The sequence below is a fragment of the Mobula birostris genome, chromosome 7, assembly GCF_030028105.1.
Source record: "Mobula birostris isolate sMobBir1 chromosome 7, sMobBir1.hap1, whole genome shotgun sequence".
NCBI lineage: Eukaryota > Metazoa > Chordata > Chondrichthyes > Myliobatiformes > Myliobatidae > Mobula > Mobula birostris.
Genome location: NC_092376.1, coordinates 177196658 through 177217511, shown reverse-complemented (window position 1 = coordinate 177217511; position 20854 = coordinate 177196658). Strand labels below are relative to the sequence as shown.

At 44.9% G+C, this 20854-nt stretch overlaps 1 protein-coding gene across 2 annotated transcripts in view; it reads left to right on the top strand.

The window, feature by feature from the left end:
- Positions 1–20854, top strand: part of golga6l9 (golgin A6 family like 9) — a 75027-nt gene that overhangs the window by 22024 nt on the left and 32149 nt on the right. Inside the window, exons 5-8 of one of the 2 annotated variants that reach the window (XM_072264149.1) lie at positions 4889–4979; positions 12974–13081; positions 13548–13655; positions 20106–20227. In XM_072264149.1, the coding sequence (XP_072120250.1) occupies positions 12996–13081; positions 13548–13655; positions 20106–20227 (316 nt within the window). In that variant the 5' untranslated portion in view covers positions 4889–4979; positions 12974–12995. Of the gene's footprint in view, positions 1–4888; positions 4980–12973; positions 13082–13547; positions 13656–20105; positions 20228–20854 lie in introns of those variants that run through there. The other variant, XM_072264150.1, reaches the window with a different exon arrangement.

Sequence of the window (20854 nt, the reverse complement as noted above, 5' to 3'; positions counted from 1 at the left end):
CACAGAAACTGGCCTTTCGCCCAACCTTCCAAACCTGTCCCATCAGGATCAAAATCTGAATCACGTTTGTTATCGCTGACTTACGTCATGAAACTTGCTCTTTCACAGCAGCAGCACTTTGCAAGACATTAAAAAAAATTATGAATAAACAATAAAAAATTTAACGAATAATGCAAAAGACAAATTGCACGGTGGTTTCCGTTGTTTTGTGGCTGTTTGTGGAGAAGATGGATCTCAGGGTTGTGTACTCCATACATACGTAATAAACGTACTTTGAATCTTTGAAACTTTGGTGTTCATGGTCCATCCAGAAATCTGATGATGGACGGGAAGAAGCTGTTCCTAAAACGCTGTGTGTGTGTCTTCAGACCCCTTTACCTCCTTGATGGTAGAGATGAGAAGAGGACATGTCCTGGGTGGTGTGAGTCCTTCATGATGGCTGCCACCTTTTTGAGATGTCCTTGATGCTCGTGCCCATGTCAGAACTGGCTGAGTTTGTGATCCTCTACGGAATTATAAGTCACAATAAGAAATATATATTTTTAAAAGTTAGAATTAAAAAAACATTTAAAAACTACAGTACAAAATGGGTGGTGGGATGGAGGTAAGTCTCTCCCAAAGGAGGTGTAAGGTGCTCCTTCCCTCCGCTCGCCTGCAGGTCACCCTTGGGCAAGGTGTAGCACCTGCTTAGCCCCCCGATCAGGGTCACTTGAAGCCATGGGAGCAGGTGGTGGATGGTCGTGTCAGCAGCCGGTGCAGATCACAAGTCCTAGTTATGCGACCACTGACACCAGGCAATTTCTAAAGAGTGTTGATAGTGGCAAGGATCAACTGTCTTGTAGAGACACCGCCCAGAAGAAGGCAATGGCAAACCACTTCTGTAGAAAAATTTTCCGAGAACAATCATGGTCATGGAAAGACCATGATCATCCACCGCGTCAGACAACACGGCACATCATGATAATACTGATGATAGCACAAAAACAGAACAAAGTAATGAGGTAGTGTTCTGGGTTCACTTCCCTACATGTGTCATTGATCTCTCAATACCTTCACTGTCCACGTGTTTGTCTTTTAAACATTGTAATTGTACCCACACGTACTGAGCCAGTGACTTCACCTGACGCCTAAGCGAGATTTTTGTAACTTACTTCCTTACTGCCCATTACGTCGCTGGTGTGTAGGGCAGCAATCAGGGTCTCCCACCTCTGGCAGTGTTCAGAACTTCTTTCATCACGTCAGTAGCTTCCTCTTGGTTTTCACGACTGTCAATCGTGCAAGTCCCGTGTGGAGACTCAGGAATACCAAAGCACTCAGATGTAGAAGGATTCTTCATTGCTGCTTCTGTAACAGTTTTGTTTGACCAGTCAGGGCTGTTAGCCCTGAGCTGAACCCCCAAACTGATGACCCTTTGACCTGTTTGGCATAAGTGACCTTACCAAGATCCAAAGCATGAAGCCCTGATTTGAGCCAGCATAGCTCTCCGGGTCATTGAGGCACACAAACCTCCAAACCCTATGACAAGGTTGTGGTCGCCTTGGAAGAAGATTTTATAAAGTGACAGCATAATCTCCCTGCTGTTGGAATCATTGTCCTAACTAATGAAGACCAGTATCCCAGCACATTGATGCAATCATGAAGCAGGCAATGCCAGCAGCTCTGTTTCAGTAGGAGTTTGAGGAGATTTGGTATGTCACCAAAGACTCTGGCAAATTTCTACTGATGTACTGTAGAGAGCATTTTGACCGGTCGAATCACTCTCTGGTGTGGAGGGGCCACTGCACAGGATTAGAAAAGCTGCAGAAAGTTGCAAACTCAGCCAGCGCCATCAAGGACACTCGCCTCCCCAGCGTCGAGGACATCTTCAAATTGTGACGCCGCAAAAAGGCGGCATCCATCATGAAGGACTCCCGTTCTGGGACATGCCCACTTCTCATTGCTACCATCAGGGAGGAGGGACAGGAGCCTGTGGCTACACACTGAATAGCTTTTTCCACACCCCACCCCCAACATCAGCTTTCTGAACGGTCCATAAACACTAGCTCACTATCTTGTTCTCTTTTTGCACTAATTTATGTATTTCTTATTGTAATTTACAGTGATGTTTTAATGACTTGCACTGTACTGCTGCCGCAGAACAATGAATTTCAGGACATACTGTATGTCAGTGATAATAAACCTGATTCTGATTCTGATTTCTGGATTCTGATTTCTGATTCTGATTTCTGATTCTGGAGTGCCTTCTTCTCTACTTGTACTGCTACCTTCAAATATTCTTGGACCTGCAATCTGAGGTCCTTTTGTCGTTCAGAACTCCCTAAAGCAAAACCTTTCATAGTGTACAGTAGATCCTATCCTCACTGGTAACCCAAAATGTGACATAGAGTTAAAACTTTCCATAAGACCATAAGACCATAAGACGTAGGAGCAGAATTAGGCCATTTGGCCCATTGAGTCTGCTCCACCATTACATCATGGGTGATCCTTTTTTCCTCCACCTCAATCCCAGTTCCTGGCCTTCTCCCCGTAACCTTTGATGCCATGTCCAATCAAGAACCTATCTTAAATATACCCAACAACCTGGCCTGCACGGCTGCATGTGGCAACAACTTCCACAAATTCACTGCCCTTTGGCTAAAAAAATTTCTCCACATCTCTGTTTTGAAAGGGCGCCCCTCTATCCTGAAGCTATGCCCTCTTGTCGTAGACTCTCCCACCATGGGAAACATTCTTTCCACATCTACTCTGTCTAGGCCTTTCAGCATTCGAAAGGTTTCAATGAGAATCCCACCCCCCCCCCTTTCTGAGTTCCAACGAGTAACCCAAAATGTGTCATACAATTAAAACCTTTCATAGTGTAAAGTCGATCCCGTCCCCACTGGTAACCAAAATATGTCATAGAGTTAAAACTTTTCCTAGTGTAAAGTTGATCCTATCCTCACTAGTAACCAAAATGTGCCATAGAGTTGCAGAGCAAGACAACATGGATGCAAGCCCTTCGGCCCATCTCGCCCTTGCTGACTACGGTGCCCAACCAGCTAGTCCCCATTTCCTGCTTTCGGTTCATATCCCTGTGAGCCCTGTCCTCCATAAACCTATCTATGCGCTTCTTAAAGGATACAAAAGTACCTGGCTCACCCACTTCGTCTGGCTGCTTGTTCCATATTCTCACCCACTGGCATCTGGGTGAAAGAGTTGTCCCTCATGTCCCTATAAAGATTTTTCCCAAACCTGTGCCCTCTCGTTTTGGACTCCCCTGCGCTGGGGTACAGACTGTTATCTGTACTTCTCATAGCTTTGAGCATTTCTAGAAGGTCACCTGTCATGTTCCCATGTTCCAAGGAATAAAGACGTAGACCGGTCAACCTCTCCCTGTAACTCAGGCCGTCTAGTCCTGGCAACATCCTTGTACATATCCTCTGCCCTCTTCCCAGTCCAACCACATCTTCCCTGTAATGGTGAGATGGTGAGCAAACTGTGCTCAGTACTCCCAGTGTGGCCACACCAGCAACTTAGAGATTTAAAGATCAACTTTATTTTGATTTATTTAAAGATAAAGCACAGAGCCCTTTGAGCCTTACCACCCCAGCAACCCCCAGTTTAACCCTAACCTAACCACAGGACAATTTACAATGACCAATTAACCTACCTGGTACGTCTTTGGACTGTGGGAGGAAACCGTAGCCCCCAGGGAAAACCCACGTACAGAGACTCCTTACATAACAGCGCTGGAATTGAACTCCAAACTCCGGAACGCCCTGAGCTGCAGTGACATCATGCTAGTTGCTACACATGTACACCGAGACATGAAAATGCACCCTCGTATTTATCCATCCACCAGTTCTCAGCCCATCTCATTGATAACCCGATCAGGTTCAAGTTTATTGTCATCTGACTGTACACACACAACCAAAGGAAGCTACGTTCCTCCAGACCATGGTGCACTACCACATGGTGCATAGACCACACAGCACGTAAAACAAAATAGTGCCGTAAATAAGTTAATGAAATCTAATTCAAGATACATGTAGTACGTAGCACAGGTCATCAGCAAACAGAAAGACTTCCCTCCACACCGTCAACGATATCATCACAATAAAGCAAGCCACTTAGAGTGATATGAGAACACAGAGCAACACACACAAAATGCTGGAGGAACTCAGCAGGTCAGGCAGCATCTATGGGGAGGAAGAAACAGTCGAGTTTTGGGCCAAGATCCTTCATCAGAGTTGGACAGGAAAGAGGAAAAAGTCAGAATAAGCTGGGGGGAAAGGCAAGGGTACAAGCTGGGAGGTGATAGGTGGGACCAGGTGAGGGGGAAGGTGGGTGGGTGGGTGGGGAGGGATGAAATGAGACACTAGGAGGTGATAGGTGAGACCAGGTGAGGGGAAGGTGGGTGGGTGGGGAGGGGGATGAAGTGAGATACTGGGAGATGATAGGTGAGACCAGGTGAGGGGGGAGGGGGATTGAAGTGAGACACTGGGAGGTGATAGGTGACACCAGGTGAGGGGGAAGGGGGATGAAGTGAGACATTGGGAGGTGATAGGTGAGACCAGGTGAGGGGGGAGGTGGGTGGGTGGGGGAGGGGGATTGAAGTGAGACACTGGGAGGTGACAGGTGAGGGGGAAGGTGGGTGGGAGAGGGGGATGAAGAGAGACACTGGGAGGGGACAGATAGAAGAAGTAAAGGGCTGAAGAGGAGGGAATCTGTTCGTAGAGGAGAGTGGACCATGGGAGGAAGGGAAGGAGGAGAGGTACTAGAAGGAGGTCATGGATAGGTGAGGAGAAGAGAAGGGGTGAGAGGGGAACCAGGATTGGAATGGAAAAAGAGAGAAGGGGGAGGGGGAGAAATTACTGGAAGTTTGAGAAATCCGTGTTCATGCCATCAGGTTGGAGGTGACCCAGACGGAATTTGAGGGGCTGCTTCTCCAGCCTGGACTTCCAGAATCTGCAGAATCTCTTGTGTTTATGGAAATACAGGTAATTTTTCGAACTAGCCCCTGATTCAGCTCTTTATAATTCTGCAGTTTCATCCTGACGGTTCTATTGTAGACCTGCTGAGCCCTCATGCCAGAGAGATACAGTGCCTACAACACTCAGTGCTGGGGCTGTAAGTGGGAACTGCGTGTGTGTGTGTGTGTACACGCGTGCTGGGAACCTTCGATTGGGAGTCTGGTTTGTTGCCCTGTGCATGTCAGGGGTGTCGATGCATGACATGCGTGTAACATGTGTTAAGCTATGAGTGTGTCCATGCTCTGTCTGTAATTGCCATGGGTGCTGATTACGTCATGCTAATTGCTACGCACGTTACACTGAGACATGGAAGTGTACCCTCATGTTTATCCATCCAGTGGGAGGAGCTGCTGCCTCGCAGTGCCAGGGGCCCTGGTTCAATCCCAACCTCAGCTCTGTCTGTGTGGAGTTTGCACGTAGTCCCTGTCCCTGCATGTGTTCCTGTCTCCTTTACATCCCCAAGACATGGCAGAGTCATAATGTAACGTGGCTGTTCGGCTGACCAAGTCTGCAGTAACCAGCACCCATTTACACAAATCCTACGTGTTGTAATTCAATATTCCTGTCCTATTTGATCAATGTTTTCAAAGTTTCGAAGTATATTTTATTATCAAAGTACATATATGTCACCATATACAACCGTGAGATTCATTTTCCTGTGGGCATACTCGGCAAATCTATAGAATAGTAATTATAACAGGATCAATGAAAGATCAACCAGAGTGCAGAAGACAACAAACTATGAAAATATAAATATAAATAAATAGCAATAAATAACGAGAACATTAGACAACAAGGTAAAGAGTAGTCAAAGTGAGATCATTGCTTGTGGGAACATCACAGTGGATGGACAACGCAAGTGAGTGTAGTTATCCCTCTCTTTTCAAGATCATTGAGGGGTAGTAACTGTTCTTGAACCTGGTGGTGCGAGTCCTGAGGCTCCTGTACCTTCCGCCTGACAGCAGCAGCAAGAAAAGAGCAAGGCCAGGGCAGTGAGAGTCCCTGATGATAGATATATTGTTCAATGAAGCATTCTTTGTTTGCTTACATAATTGATTACGGGTTATGTATAAGAAACATGTGAATGGCATATGTCATTACACCCCCACCTCATATGGACCTGGGGGTGCACCTGGATGACAGACGTGAGTGGAGTATCAACACAGAGGCTGTGTACAACAAGGGCCAGAGACGCCTTGACTTCCTGAGGAGACTGGGGTCCTTTGGAGTCTGCAGGCCTCTCCTTCACATGTTCTACCAGCCTGTTGTCCCGGTACAATCTTCTGTGCAGTGGTGTGCTGGGGCAATGGCACCAACATGGGTTTTGCCAGAAGGCTTAATAAACTGATCAGAAAGGCTGGCTCTGTTATAGGAGTCAAACTGGACACACCGGAGGCTGTGGCAGAACAAAGGACCCTATAGAAAATCCTGGCAATTCTGGACAATATTTCTCACCCTCTGCATGCCGCCTTGGCTGAACAGAGAAACACTGTCAGTAACAGACTGAGACAACTGCGTTGCTCCAAAGGGCACCATGTGAGGTCATTCTTACCCTCGGCCATCAGGCTCTAAAGTGAATCAAGCTATAGCCGGGTAAGTGATGACCCCGCCTCCTGTTAGACTGTCATTAACCTCTGTTTACCACACCCTGTCATTGTGGACACCCTGTGCGATACTGTATAATACTAGCATCACTTCCTAGCTGGACGATGTGAATGTGCACCCATTACTGTATAAAATTATGGTAATTCTTGCACTACCATCTTATCAATGTGAACTTGGAAATCTTGTAATCTTTGACGTGTAAATCTTGTACATCTTATTTTTAAGGTAACTTATTTTTTTAATTCTTTCTTACTTCTTTTCTAATATGTGTATATCTGTGCACTTGTAAGGCTACCGTGAGACTGCAATTTCCTTTGGGATCGATAAAGTATCTATCTATCTATCTATCTATCTATGTGAGCGCCTCACTAAAGAAAAGAAAGAATATCCTGGCTCCTGTGTTTTTGTTTCGATTAGTTTCTGGAGTTACAAAACATAACACTACACTGACCCTATTTTATTCCCACCCTCTCCCCCCCCCAACACAAGATTCTAGTCCTCACGCACACAGTTAATTGTAATTTTATTTTATTTTGAGATACATCGCGGAACAGGCCCTTCCGGCCCAACGAGCCATGATGCCCAGCAGCCTGCTGATTCAATCGGAGCCCAATCACAGGACAATTTACAGTGACCAATTAGCCGACTAACCGGTATGACTTTGGACAGTGGGAGGAAACCGCAGCACCCGGAGAAAGACCGTGCGCGCGCAGGAAGAAACGTACAAACCTGCTTATAGAGGATGCGGAGTCGAACTCTGAACTCTAACGCCCAGAGCTGTAATACCATCACACTGACTGCTGCTCTACTATGGTGACCCCATGGAACATAGACCAGTACAGGCCCCACAGCCTATGATGTGGCACTCACCTTTTAACCCACTCTAAGGTCAATACAATTCCCTCAGGGACAGTCCCAAGCCTGTCTGTGAAAGGAGGAGGGTTGGACATGGGGGCCAGCAACCCCATCCCATAAAAATCTACAGCTACAGAAACACCAACAGGTGCTTCAAATACCTCATCCCTGGGAGACGAAGGTTCTTCGAAGATGGGCTACACCTGGGGACAAGTTGAAAGACTAGTCCAGGACAGGCAACTCTGGCCAGCTGCTGTCAACAGCCTGTGCCCCGGTAGGGTGATGGGCTTAAGGAAGAAAGAAAGAAGATCAATCGAACCCTTCCTTCCTACATAGCTGTCAAATTTTCTGTCATTCATAAGCCTGTCTAAGAGTCTTCTAAATGTCCCAAATGCATCTGTCTCTACCACCACATTCCACACACCCACCACTCTCTGTGTGAAAAAACCTATATTCTCCTCCAATCACTTTCAAATTATGCACCTTGATATTAGCCATTTCTGCCCTGGGAAAAAGTCTCCGGCTGTCCATTCAATTTGTGCCTCTTATCATCTTGCACATCTGTATCAGTCACCTCTCATCCCCCTTCACTCCAAAGAGAAAAGCCCTAGCTCACTCAACCTATCCTTATAAGCCATGCTCTCTAATCCAGGCAGCATCCTGGTAAATCTCCTCTGCACTCTCTAAAGCTTTCACATCCTTCCTACAGTGAGGTGGCCAGAGAGTAGGGTAAAAGGTCGGTACAACTTCGTGTGCCAAAGGGCCTGAACTGTGCTATAACATACCATGTTCTATGTTAATGGAGTTGAGAGGGAAAATAAATCAGCCGTGATTGAATGGCGTAGGAGGCTTGAAGGGTCTAATGGCCTAATTTTGCATTAATTCTGACCTTATGGTCTTATAATAAACCAGTTTCCTCAACGACCTTACCTACATGTGGCTCCCGAATGTTACCCTGGCTTCAGTTCAGGGGCAATAAGGTTGATAGGTTCAGAGAGTTAGACACAGCACAGAAACAGGCCCCTCAGCCTAACCTGGCCTGGATGCCTGTCTCCATTAATCTCATCTCTTTTTGGCCCAAATCCCTCGAAATCTTTCCTATCCATGTACAAGTCCAAATATATTTTAGCCATTGTTATTCTATGCACTCTTACCACTTTCTCAGGCAGGTTGTTCCAGATACTCACCACCCTCTGTGTGAACACTCGCAGAGGGACAACGTACCTTGGTAGTGAAGGCGAGAGACTGAGAAATGAGTCAATTCACAGAACAGTGGAAGGAAGCAGTTTCCAGGAATTGTTCATTGCAAGAGGGATTGAAATCAGAATTTGGCGGGGGGGGGGGTGATGCTGCAAATGTAAAGGATACAACTGAGGCCGCACCTGGTTGACTGTGTGTAGTTCTGCCCTCTTGACCTGATGAAGGCTTTGGAGGTGGTGCAGATAAGCTTCATCAAGTTGATTCTGGAGTTAAGAGGGTTGGCCTCTGAGGAAGGATTGACTGTACTGACTGGAATTCAAAAGAATGAGAGGGTAACTTAAAGAAACAGATAAAATTATGAAAAACACTAGAAATCCTGCAGATACTGGAAGTCTGAGGCAACACACACAAAATGCTGGGGGAAGAAGTTGAATCCATGTGGGTAGAGATTAGCAATAGTAAAGGGAAAAAACTCACTGGTGGGAGTTGTCTATTGGCCACCGAATAATAACATTACAGTGGCACAGGCAATAAACAGAGAAATATCTGAGGCATGTAAGAATGGAACAGCAGTTATTGTGGGAGACTTTAACTTGCACATAGATTGGGTGAATTAAGTTGGTCGAGGCAGTCTTGAGGAGGACTTCATAGAATGCATCCGTGATAGCTTTCTTGAAAAGAATGTTACTGAACCTACAAGGGAACATGCTATCTTAGATCTGGTCCTGTGCAATGAGACAGGTAAAAACAGTGATCTTGTAGAGGGATCACAGTATGACTGAATTTCTTATACAAATGGAGGGTGCAATAGTTCAATCAAAAACCAGTGTATTATGCCTAAACAATGGAGACCACAATGGGATGAGGGAGTATTTTTCTAGTGTAGACTGGGAACACAGGCTATATGGTGGGATGGTTGAGGAACAGTGGAAGACTTTCAAAGAGATTTTTCACAGTGCTCAACATAAGTATATTCCAGTTAAAGGCAACGACAGTAAGGGTGGGGAGAGCCAGCCTTGGATGACTAAAAGGAGGCATCAAACTAAAAGCTCGTGCATACAAAATCACCAAGAGTAGTGGGAAACTGGAAGATTGGGAAAACTTTAAAAAGCAACAAAGAACCACTAAGCGAGCAATAAGGAAAGAGAAACTAGATTATGAAAATAAACCAGCACAAAATATAAAAATGGATAGTAAAAGTTTTTATAATTATATAAAGCAGAACGGTGTGGCTAAAGTGAATGTAGGTCCCTTGGCAGACGAGAAGGGAGAGTTGATATTGGGTAATGAGGAAATGGCTGAGGCTTTGAATGACTATTTTGTGTTGGTCTTCATGGCGGAGGACACATCTAACATGCCAAAGAGGGATGTTACGGATGCGATGGGAGGTGAGGACCTCGATACAATAGCTATCACTAAAGAGGTAGTGCTGAGGAATCTTGTGGGCCTGAAGATAGACAAGTCCCCTGGTCCTGATGGAATGCATCCCAGGGTACTGAAAGAAATGGCAGAAGTTATAGTAGAGGTTTTGGTGATGATTTACCAAAATTCTCTGGACTCTGGGCAGGTCCCAGCAGCTTGGAAAACGGCCAATATTACGCCACTGTTCTAAAAAGGATGTAGGTAAAAGGTAGGTAGGTATAGGCCAGTTAGTTTAACATCTGTAGCTGGGAAAATGCTTGAAGCTATCATTAATGAAGAAATAGTGAGGCATCTGGAAAGAAGTTGATCCGTCAGGCAGACACAGCAAAGCCAGGTCCTGTTTGACAAACTTACTGGAGTTCTTTGAGGATATAGTGAGCGCTGTGGATAGAGGGGAACAGATGGATGTTATTTACTGGATTTCCAGAAGGAGTTTGATAAGGTGCCACATAAGAGGCTTATCCATTAAATAAGGGCGCATAGAGTTGGGGGTGATGTATTAGCATGGATAGAGGATTGGTTAACTAATAGAAAGCAGAAAGTTGGGATACGTGGGCATTTCTCTGATTGGCAATCAGTGGTGAGTGGTGTCCTGCAGGGGTCAGTGCTGGGCCCGCAACTGTTCACAATATACATTAATGATCTGGAAGAGGGGACTGAGTGTTGCACATCTAAGTTTGCTGATGATACTAAATTGAGTGGAAAAGCAAATTGTGCAGAAGATATGGAGAGTCTGCAGAGCGATATAGATAGGTTAAGTGAGTGGACAAGGGTCTGGCAGATGGAGTACAATGTTGGTAAATGTGAGGTCATCCACTTTGGAAGGAAAAATGGAAGAGGAGATTATTACTTAAATGGTAAAAGAACTTGTAGAATGCAGCTGTACAGAGGGACTTGGGGGTGCTTGTGTTTGAATCACAAAAGGTTGGTTTGCAGGTGCAGCAGACTATCAAGAAGGCAAATGGAAGGTTGGCCTTCATTGCTAGGGGGATTGAATTTAAGAGCAGGGAGGTTATGCTGCAACTGTACAGGGTATTGGTGAGGCCGCATCTGGACTACTGCGTGCAGTTCTGGTCTCCTGACTTGAAGTAAGATATACTGGCCTTGGAGGCGGTACGGAGGAGGTTCACCAGGTTGATTACGGAGATGAAGGGGTTAGACAATGAGGAGAGATTGAGTCACCTGGGACTGTACTCGCTGGAATTCAGAAGGATGAGAAGAGATCTCATAGAAACATATAACATTATGAAAGGGGTAGATAAGATAGAGGCAGGAAAGTTGTTTCCACTGGTAGGTGAGAGTATAACTAGGGGACATAGCTCAAGATTCGGGGGAGTAGATTTAGGACAGAGAAGAGGAGGAACTGTTTTTCCCAAAGGGTGGTGAATCTGTGGAATTCTCTGCCCAATGAAGCAGTGGAAGCTACCTCAGTTAATATATTTAAGACAAAGGTGGATAAATTTTTTCATAGTAGGGGAGTTAAAGGTTATGGGGAAAAGGCGGGTAGGTGGAGATGAGTCCATGGCCAGATCAGCCATGATCTTATTGAATCATGCTTGACGGGTCGGATGGTCAACTCCTGCTCCTATTTCTTATGTAACTCAGCAGGTCAGGCAGCATCTATGGAAATTAATAAACAGTTGATGTATCGGTCTGATAAAGGCAGGAAAGTTGTTTGCACTGAGGTGAGACAAGAACTGGGGGTCATAGAGTCAAGATTGGGAGAATAGATTTAGGATGGATATGAGGATAAACTATTTTTTTCCAGAGAGCACTGGATCTGTGGAATTCTCTGTCCAGGGAAGCAGTAGAGGTGACCCCATTAAATTGATTTAAGACACAGTTTGTTGGAGTTTTGTATAGTAGGGGAATTAAGGGGGGGGGGAACAGGTAGGTGGAGCTGAACCTTTGGCCAGATCGGCCATGATCGTACTGAATAGAGGAACAGGCTCGACGGGCCGGATGACCGACTCTTGCCCCTTGTTCTTGCGTTCTTATGAAGAAGGGGATATGTTGGGATGGTGTGTGACCTGGTGTTCATCTGTGTCTTGTCCTTGCTGGGTTTGGAGGGAATTGGAATTGGTTTATTATTGTCACATGTACTGAGATACAGTGAGAAGCTTGTCTTACATACTGTTCATTCAGATCAGATCATTACACAGTGCATTGAGGGAGAACAAGGGAAAACAGTAACAGTGTAGAATGAAGTGTCACAGTTACAGAGAAAGTGCAATGCAGGCAGACAATAAGGTGCAAAGGTAACAAGGTAGATTGTGAGGTCAAGAGTCCATCTTATTGTATTAGGGAAACATTTAGTAGTCTTAGAGAAGGAGGAGATTGGGGCTGAGAGGGAAAATAGATCAGTCATGATGAAATGGTGGAGCAGACTCAATGGGCCAAATGGCCTAATTCTGCTCCTATATCTTATGGTCTTATGGTTAGGATAGAAGTTGTTCTTGTGCCTTGTGGTATGTGCTTTCAGATTCAGATTCATTTATTTATCACGTGTACATCAAAACACACAGTGAAATGTGTTGTTTGTGCTAACAGCCAACACAACCCAACGATGTGCTGGGGGCAGCCCGCAAGTGTCACCACACATTCCAGCGTCAACATAGCATGTTCACAGTGCTCGGCAGAACAACACAGAACACAACAAGCAACAACAAGGCAACAACCCCCTTCATCCCTCCCACCCACCCATCCGTATACACGGACACTCCCCCAACTCCAGGACTCATTCCTTGTGGCTTTTGTATCTCCTGTCGGATGGCAAGGGGAAGAAGAGAGAATGTCCGGGGCTTTCAGTGTTGCCTTGGCAAGTTTCTGTGCTGCGTTTTTGAGAGGACATCCATTCCTTTCATCTCCTTTGCTTACAGAGTCCTGGTGGAGCTGAGTGAGATGGTTGTGTCCAGTTCTGAAGATGCCTGGAGCTTGTATCAACAGGGGTCAGAAGCCCGGAGGTTAGGAGGAGCACATCTTGACAGGTAGGAGCTCCTTCTTGCCATTTAATTTCAACATGGCTGACTGGATTGCTGTGGTACAGTCTCCATACAGACACCTCAAATTGTATTTCCATGAGAAGAAAAGCCACGGACTTTTGCCTAGGGTAGAAATGGTTAATACGGGGGGAGGGGGGCGCAATTGTCAGAGGCAGGAATCCCTGAGCCCCATGCTCTCTGGTGCCCCACACAGGCCTGAAGAGCTCATTACATCAGCAGCCTGACGGTTGAGGGGTGATGACTGTTCCTGAACCGGGTGGTGTGAGTCTTGAGGCTCCTGTACCTCCTCCCCGATGGCAGCAGCGAGATGAGAGCATGGCCTGGGTGGTGGGGACCCTTAATGATGGATGCTGCTTCCGTTGTCCTTTGTGTATCAGGTGCACGCTGACCTATCCTGAAGGGAGACAATGCAAGCGCAGAATCTGTTCATTTGCTGTCCTCTGTCTATCAGGTGCAATACTGTAACACTGGAGCGTCAGGAGACTGCCACTGCCTGTGTACGTTCTTGCTTTCGGATCTTTGACCTGACAGGTGGTCCACCAGGGGACGCAGCGAATGGGTAAGTCCGCAAACATGCTCACCCAACTTTTAGAGTCACAGCATGGATCCAGGCCCTGCTGACCACAATGCCCAACAATTTTCTGCATTCAGCCTATATCCCTTCACACAGAGTCTCCATGTATCTTCCATGTAAGGGCAGGAATGGCTGAATTCATGAGTCTTGGAATGGGGTTGACCAGCTCGCTCTGGCAGAGAGCCACTGTGAGTTCAAAGGGCCAAATGGCCTTTTTCTTTATGCTATAGTAATTTACAGAGGTGAGCGTTTGGAGCCTGTTGCCATAGAGAAATACAGCACGGACCCAGGCTCAATGGCCAACCACATTGCCCACCCATTCTGCCAATACCCCTTTAAGGCCCCACACTCCATGTAAGGGCAGGGACATCTCGATTCATGTGTCTTGGAATGGCGTTGACCAGCTTAGTCTGGCAGAGAACCAGTGTGGGTCCGATGGGCTGAATGGCCCTTTTCTGAGTTGTAATAATTTTACACAGAGGTGATGCTTTGGAGCCTGTGGTCAGAGAGTTATACATTGTGGATAAAGGCCCTTAGGCTTAACCAGTCCATGCAGATCACAGTGGCCACCCAGCGGTCTCAGTGTCCTGTGTTTGGCCCAGATTCCTCCAAGCCAGAGGTTCCCAACCTGGGGCCCAAGGACTCCTTGCTTAATGGTATTGATCCATGGCATAAAAAAGGTTGGGAATCCCTGCTTTAAGCCTCACTCCTCCATGTACGTGTCTAAATGTAGTATTGAACCTGCCTCTACCAGTTCCTCTGGCAGCTCGTTCCGTATCCTCACCACCCTCTATGTGGAAGAAGTTGCTCTTCAGCTCCCTTTTAAATCTTTCCCCTCTCACCCTAAAACCATGGCCCTTAGTTTTGGACTCCCCTACTCTAGGGAGAAGACTGCTACCATTCAACTTACCTAGGACTCTCATAACCTTAAATATTTCTATAAGGTCGCCCCTCATTCACCTACATTCCATCAGATAAAGCCTCTCCCTATATCTCTGGCTCTCTGGTCCTGACAACGTCCTTGTAATTCTTCTCTGCAGTCTTTCCAGTTTAACACATCTTTCCTGTAACAGGGTGACCAAACTATGTAGAGTACTCCAAGTGCAGCCTCACCAGTGCCTTGTACAACTGCAACATAATATCCCAACCGGAGGGCTCAGCAGGTCAGGCAGCATCTATGGAAGGGACTAAACAGTCGACGATTTGGGCCAAGACCCTTCATCAGGAGTGGAAAGGAAGGGGGAAGATGCCAGAATAAGAAGGTGGGGCAAGGGGAAGGAGGACAAGCTGGGAGGTGAAAGGTGAGACCAGGTGTGGGGGAAGGTGGGAGGGTGGGTACCCTCCTTAGGTGCTTCATAGAAACATAGAAAATAGGTGCAGGAGTAGGCCATTCGGCCCTTTGAGCCTGCACCACCATTCAGTATGATCATGGCTGATCATCCAACTCAGAACCCTGTACCAGCCTTCCCTCCATACCCCCTGATCCCTTTAGCCACAAGGGCCATATCTAACTCCCTCTTAAATATAGCCAATGAACTGGCCTCAACTGTGGCAGAGAATTCCACAGATTCACCACTGTCTGTGTGAAGAAGTTTTTCCTAATCTTGGTCCTAAAAGGCTTCCCCTTTATCCTCAAACTGTGACCCCAAACTGTGACTTCCTGACCTGTTGAGTTCCTCCAGCACTTTGTGTGCATTGATTCTAAAATAATGCCATCTTAGTTGTTTGCGGAACACTTTAGGCTTCATGAGCAGAATCAAAAGGAAGAGGAGTCTGTTTCAGCATACGTGGCTGAACGGAAGAAGTTGTATGAGCATCGTCAGTTCAGTGATGCACTGAGAGATTGTTTAGTTTGTGGAATCTTACAAGAAAGCTTTCAAAAACATCTCCTAACTGAAACACACCCTACATTTATAAGAGCAGTTGAAATTGCTGTATCAATGGAAATGGCAGCCAGAGATGCAATTGAGTTGCAGTCAGGATTGACAGTGAGTGTGAACAAAATTGTAACGTCAAAATAGAAACTACCTGGCTGAACAAATTGTGTTACCAGTGTGGCAGGTGCTCACATATACCTGACCAACGCAAGTTTAAAGGTGAAACTTGCAGAAAATGCAACAAAGTAGGAAATATACAAAGAGCATTTCAGGCAGACAAAAATAAATGGACTGCATAGGGAAGAGAAAAAAATAAAAAGTCAAAATGCAGTTTCAAAAAGAGCACTCTGATGATAATGAGAGTGACACAGGACTGTGTAGCCTTGAGATTTACAATGTGAAAACTAACAATAGACAATGGCTTACACCAGAAGTGAATGGGTAAATTAATTAAAGCGGGATTGGACACTGGCTCAGCTGTTTCAGTCATTCCACAAAATAAGTTTTATGCAGCATTTCAAAGATAATGAACTGAAGCCTGCAGCTATCCAATTAAGAACTTATACTGGAGAAAAGCTAACTGCTGTGGGAATGACATTCACATCAGTGAAATACAAGAGCCAACAAGCCATGTTGGGCTTGTCTGTGGTAAAAATAGGAGGGCCAGCAATGTGAGAACGTGATTGGCTGAGACAACTACAACTTGGTTGGACATCAAACCAACATTTGCATGGCACATGCCCTGCCATAGAGTCAACTCACATTGAACTAAGAAAGGTACTGGATGACGCCACAGCAGTGCTCAAGGATGGCACTGGAAAACTCAAACATATCAAGGGTAAAATAGTGTTAAATGAAAATGCCATACCCAAGTTTTATAAAGCCCATCCAGTTCCTTATGCCATCCATGATAAAGTAGCCAGTGAGCTAGATTGCATGGCAGCTGAAGGAATTCTTTCCAGATTTGAGTTGAGCCCATGGGCAACACTAGCGGTTCCAGTTGCCAAGATTTGTGATGACTTTAATGTCACCGTCAACCCAGTACGGAAAGTAGATCAATACCCTCTGCCCAGGATAGAGGATACCTCTGCAAACTTTTCTGGAGGAAAACACTTCAGCAAAGTGGACTCAGCTGAGGCCTACCTACAGGTGGAGATGGAAGAAGAGGCCGAAGAGTTTCCTACCTTAAATGCACACAAAGGGCTTTATTGCTATAATAGGCTTATTTTTGGAGCAGCATCTGCACCTGCACTCTGGCAGAAAGCTATGGACCAGGTGCTCCAAGGCTGCCCAGGCACTCAGTGTTACCTGGATGACATCATTGTTACTGTGAGGATGACAAGGAGTATCTCCAAAATCAGAAGAAAGCAAATCCTATGGAACATAAGTCCTTAGATAAAAAAAGTTAAAAGCTTATGTCAAAAAGCCAAAGTGAATGGTTAAACCAGGAATGTGAGCAAATAGAAAGAATCCCTATTACTGATCCAAAACTGTTACATCAACAAATCAAGAATATCACTGGTAGAAAGCTCCTCTGTTCTTCAGGTGGATGTTTGAAAGCAAAGGACAGTACCATTATCATGGAAAAAGATGAGATTATGAACAGATGGATTGAGTATGTTCAGGAATTGTTTGAAGACAATCGAGGCGAAAAACCAGAAATTAAGAAAAACATTGAAGGTCCAAGTATTTTAAAATCTGAGGTTCATAATGCAATAAATAAGATGAAGAAAGGAAAGGCAGCAGATCCTAATGAATTAGTAATAGAACAAATTATCGCCCTTGAAGATTATGGAATTGAACAACTTACTGATTTAATCAATGACATTTATGAGATTGGAATAATACCAGAAGAGATGAAAAAAATCAGTATTTATCACTCTTCCAAAGAAACCTGGAGCAATAGAATGTGAATTACATAGGACTATAAGTTTAATGAATCATATCACCAAGATACTTCTAAGAATTTTGATGACAGGAGCTATAAGTAAGATACAAGCTGAAATAGGCAAAGAACAATGTCATTTTGTGAAAGACAAAAGTACAAGAAACGCAATATTGATGTTAAGGATACTATCAGAACGAGCTATTCAAGTGCAAAAAGATTTGTTTGTTTTATTGACTACACAAAAGCATTTGATAAAGTGAAGCACAATAAGTTATTTGAAATATTACAGAAAACTCTAAATCTAGATTCGAAAGACCTCCGCCTAATAGAAATCTGTACTGGGAACAAGCTGCCGCTGTAAGAATAGATGGAGAAGTGAGTCAGTTTATGAAAATCAAGAGAGGCATTAGAAAAGAGTGTGTTTTCTCCCCTGATTTATTTAATGTGTACAGTGAAACAATATTATAAAAAGTACGAGACATCTTGGGAATCAAAGTTGGCGGTGAATACATCTATAATTTCAGATATGCAGATGACACTGTGTTAACTGCAAGTACGGAGGAAGAACTACAAAACTCTATTGATATCGTTGTTGAAGAATGTACAAAAATGGGTCTATCTATCAATTGCAAAAAGACAGAATGTATGGTGATATCCAAAGAGAAGGAGAATCCTATCTGCAGGCTGAGAATAAACGGGAAAGATATAAAACAAGTACAGAACTTTTGCTACTTAGGAGGCTGGGTGACATCAGATGGCAGGTGCGACTTGGACATTAAAAGAAGAATAGTGATGGCAAAAGACACCTTTACAAGAATGAAGGGTATACTAACCAATACTAAACTAGGCATGACAACCCGCCTCAGAGTACTGAAATGTTCCGTTTATCCAGTTATGTTATACGGCTCAGAATGTTGGACAATATCTAGTAACATGAGGAAATGAATTGAAGCAGCAGAGATGTGGTTTTTGAGGAGGATGCAAAGAATATCATGGATGAAACAAATATCTGACGAGGATGTCATGGACAGGGCAAACACAAAAAGAGAAATAATGTACGAGATCATGAAAAGGCAACGTGACTTCATTGGAGATGTGATTAGAAAGAGGAGTTACGATGCATGGTAATTATGGGAAAGATTGAAGGGAAGAAAGCAAGGGGAAAACAAAGACAAATGATGATGGAGACAGCAGCCAGAGAACTGGAAATGAATACCAATGAATTGATCCACTTGACCCGAAACAGGAGTGTGTGGGCCATGGCAGTCAAAGCTCAAACTGGGCATAGCACCTGATAATGATGATTGCAAAACAAATATTTCACGACATATGCCAGTGATATTGAAGCTGATTCTGAGCATCTCTGAACACACAACACATCGAATCTTGAAGTGGATGGGCTACAGCAGCAGAACTTCACACTCCTGTACCTGAGACAATGGCCACTGAGTTTTATCTAAAACATTAGATAAAAGAAAATTCCATCTGTGTGGCCACAAGGGCTATGTACGGGGGAGCACTTCAGTTACTGTGTGGCTGCGCACCCGGGCAGCTTAGAGAGAACAGGGTTGTAGAGGCTGATCCAGGATCCACGTATTCTAGTGTAGGCTGGACACAAGTAAGTGGTGGCTGTGGTTAGTGTTTGGGTCCCTTGGTTGTTCATTCTCTCCTTTCAGAGCTGTTGCTTATTCTCTGCAGCTTTCATGTAGAACAGCTCCCTGGAACAGATTTCCTCCAGGTCTGTATTGAGTGCAAAGTCTTCCCAGTTTTTAGATGTACTGTTGGATTTCTTCAGACTGATTTTGATGTTGTCGTTGAAGTGTTTTCTTTCCCCACCAGGGGCTCACTGACCTTCAGCTGGGAGTAAAGGATCTGTTTGGGGAGATGAGTTAGGTATCTGAATGACCCATCCATCAGAGTTGGTATTGCTTTCTCTTGGTGGGGATGCTGAAAGACACTCTAGGAGACCTCTCCTGTGTGTTAGTCCTGACAAAGTGTCTCTGCCCAAACATCGACTGTTTATTCCCCTCCATAGATGCTGCCTGACCAGCTGAGTTTTGTGCGTGTTACTCGGGAGTCAAGATTCAAGATTGTTTAATGATATTTACCAGTACAAAAGTGTAAAGGGGAATGAAATAATTGTTACTCTGGAACTGATGCGGCACAAAAGAAAACCCACAATAAGATAAAGAACACAATAATAAAAAACCACAATAAATATACCGTAAATACATAATATTGTCTATGTACATAGATTGATTTTATGCCCATAACGTGACACTAGGCACAGGAGTGTCTGTACATCAGGTGACTGACAGGAAATGATAAAGTAGTGGTGTTTGGGGGTGTGGAGGGGTGGGTTAGTGGGTGGAGGTGTTAATCAGCCTGACCGCTTGGGGGAAGTAACTGTTTTTGAGTCTGGTGGATACAGCATAGCCTCCTTCCTGATGGGAGTTGGACAAACAGTCCATGAGCAGAGTGGGTGAGATCCTTCATGATGTTACTGTCCGTTTTCTGGCAACTTTCTGTATATATGTCCTTGATGGTGGGTAGGTTAGTGCTGGTGATGCATTGGGCAGTTTTGACCACCTGCTGTCGAGCTTTCCTGTCTGCCACAGTGCGGTTCCCTGTGTGCTGGACTGACTACATGGACGTTGTCTCTCTTTGTAGATTCTCCACACTGGAGAATATACTCCGTGAAGGACCAGCACAGAGACCCTTAGGAAGACTTCTGCACCAGAGTCTCAGAGGAAACAGCTGTTCAGCTTTGATCTGCTGCCTGAAACTGCCAGGTGATCTCGAATCGGAGAACCATTGTTAGGCTGCATTCAGAGTGTTGTGTGTGAATCTGCTCATCCCTATTACGGAAAAGACGTGGAAATTCAGATGCAGATTTATTTATCACATGTGCATTGAATCATGCAGAGAAAAACATAGTTTGCATTAACAACCAACATACCCTTAGGATGTGCCACTGAGGTTATGGGTCAGGGGTAAAAGGTAAAATGCTTAAAGAGAACCTGAGAGGTGTGTTGTATTAAATTTTGTAAAATACTGAATGTACGTCTGAACAGTTCAAAATGAGAGTTTAACTCTGTGAGCTTGCAGCACACAGCTGTCTGTGCAAGGTAAACACAGTAGTTTTGTTATTGTCGAGTGCTTGCTGACAGTGTTCCACATGCCATCCTGGGGCTGGAGATGTGTCAGTGTTTTTGGCTGGGAGGTGGGATGAGATTTGCTTGGCTGTTTATCTGCTGAACACTGTGGCGTGCTCTGTTGGTGCGGAATGCGGTGACACTTCTGGGCTGCCCTCAGCTCATCGCCAGGTTGTGTTGGTTGATCAAGGTTCAAAGTAAATTTATTATCAAAATACACGTATCACCAACTACAACATTGGGATTCATTTCATTTCCTTGCGG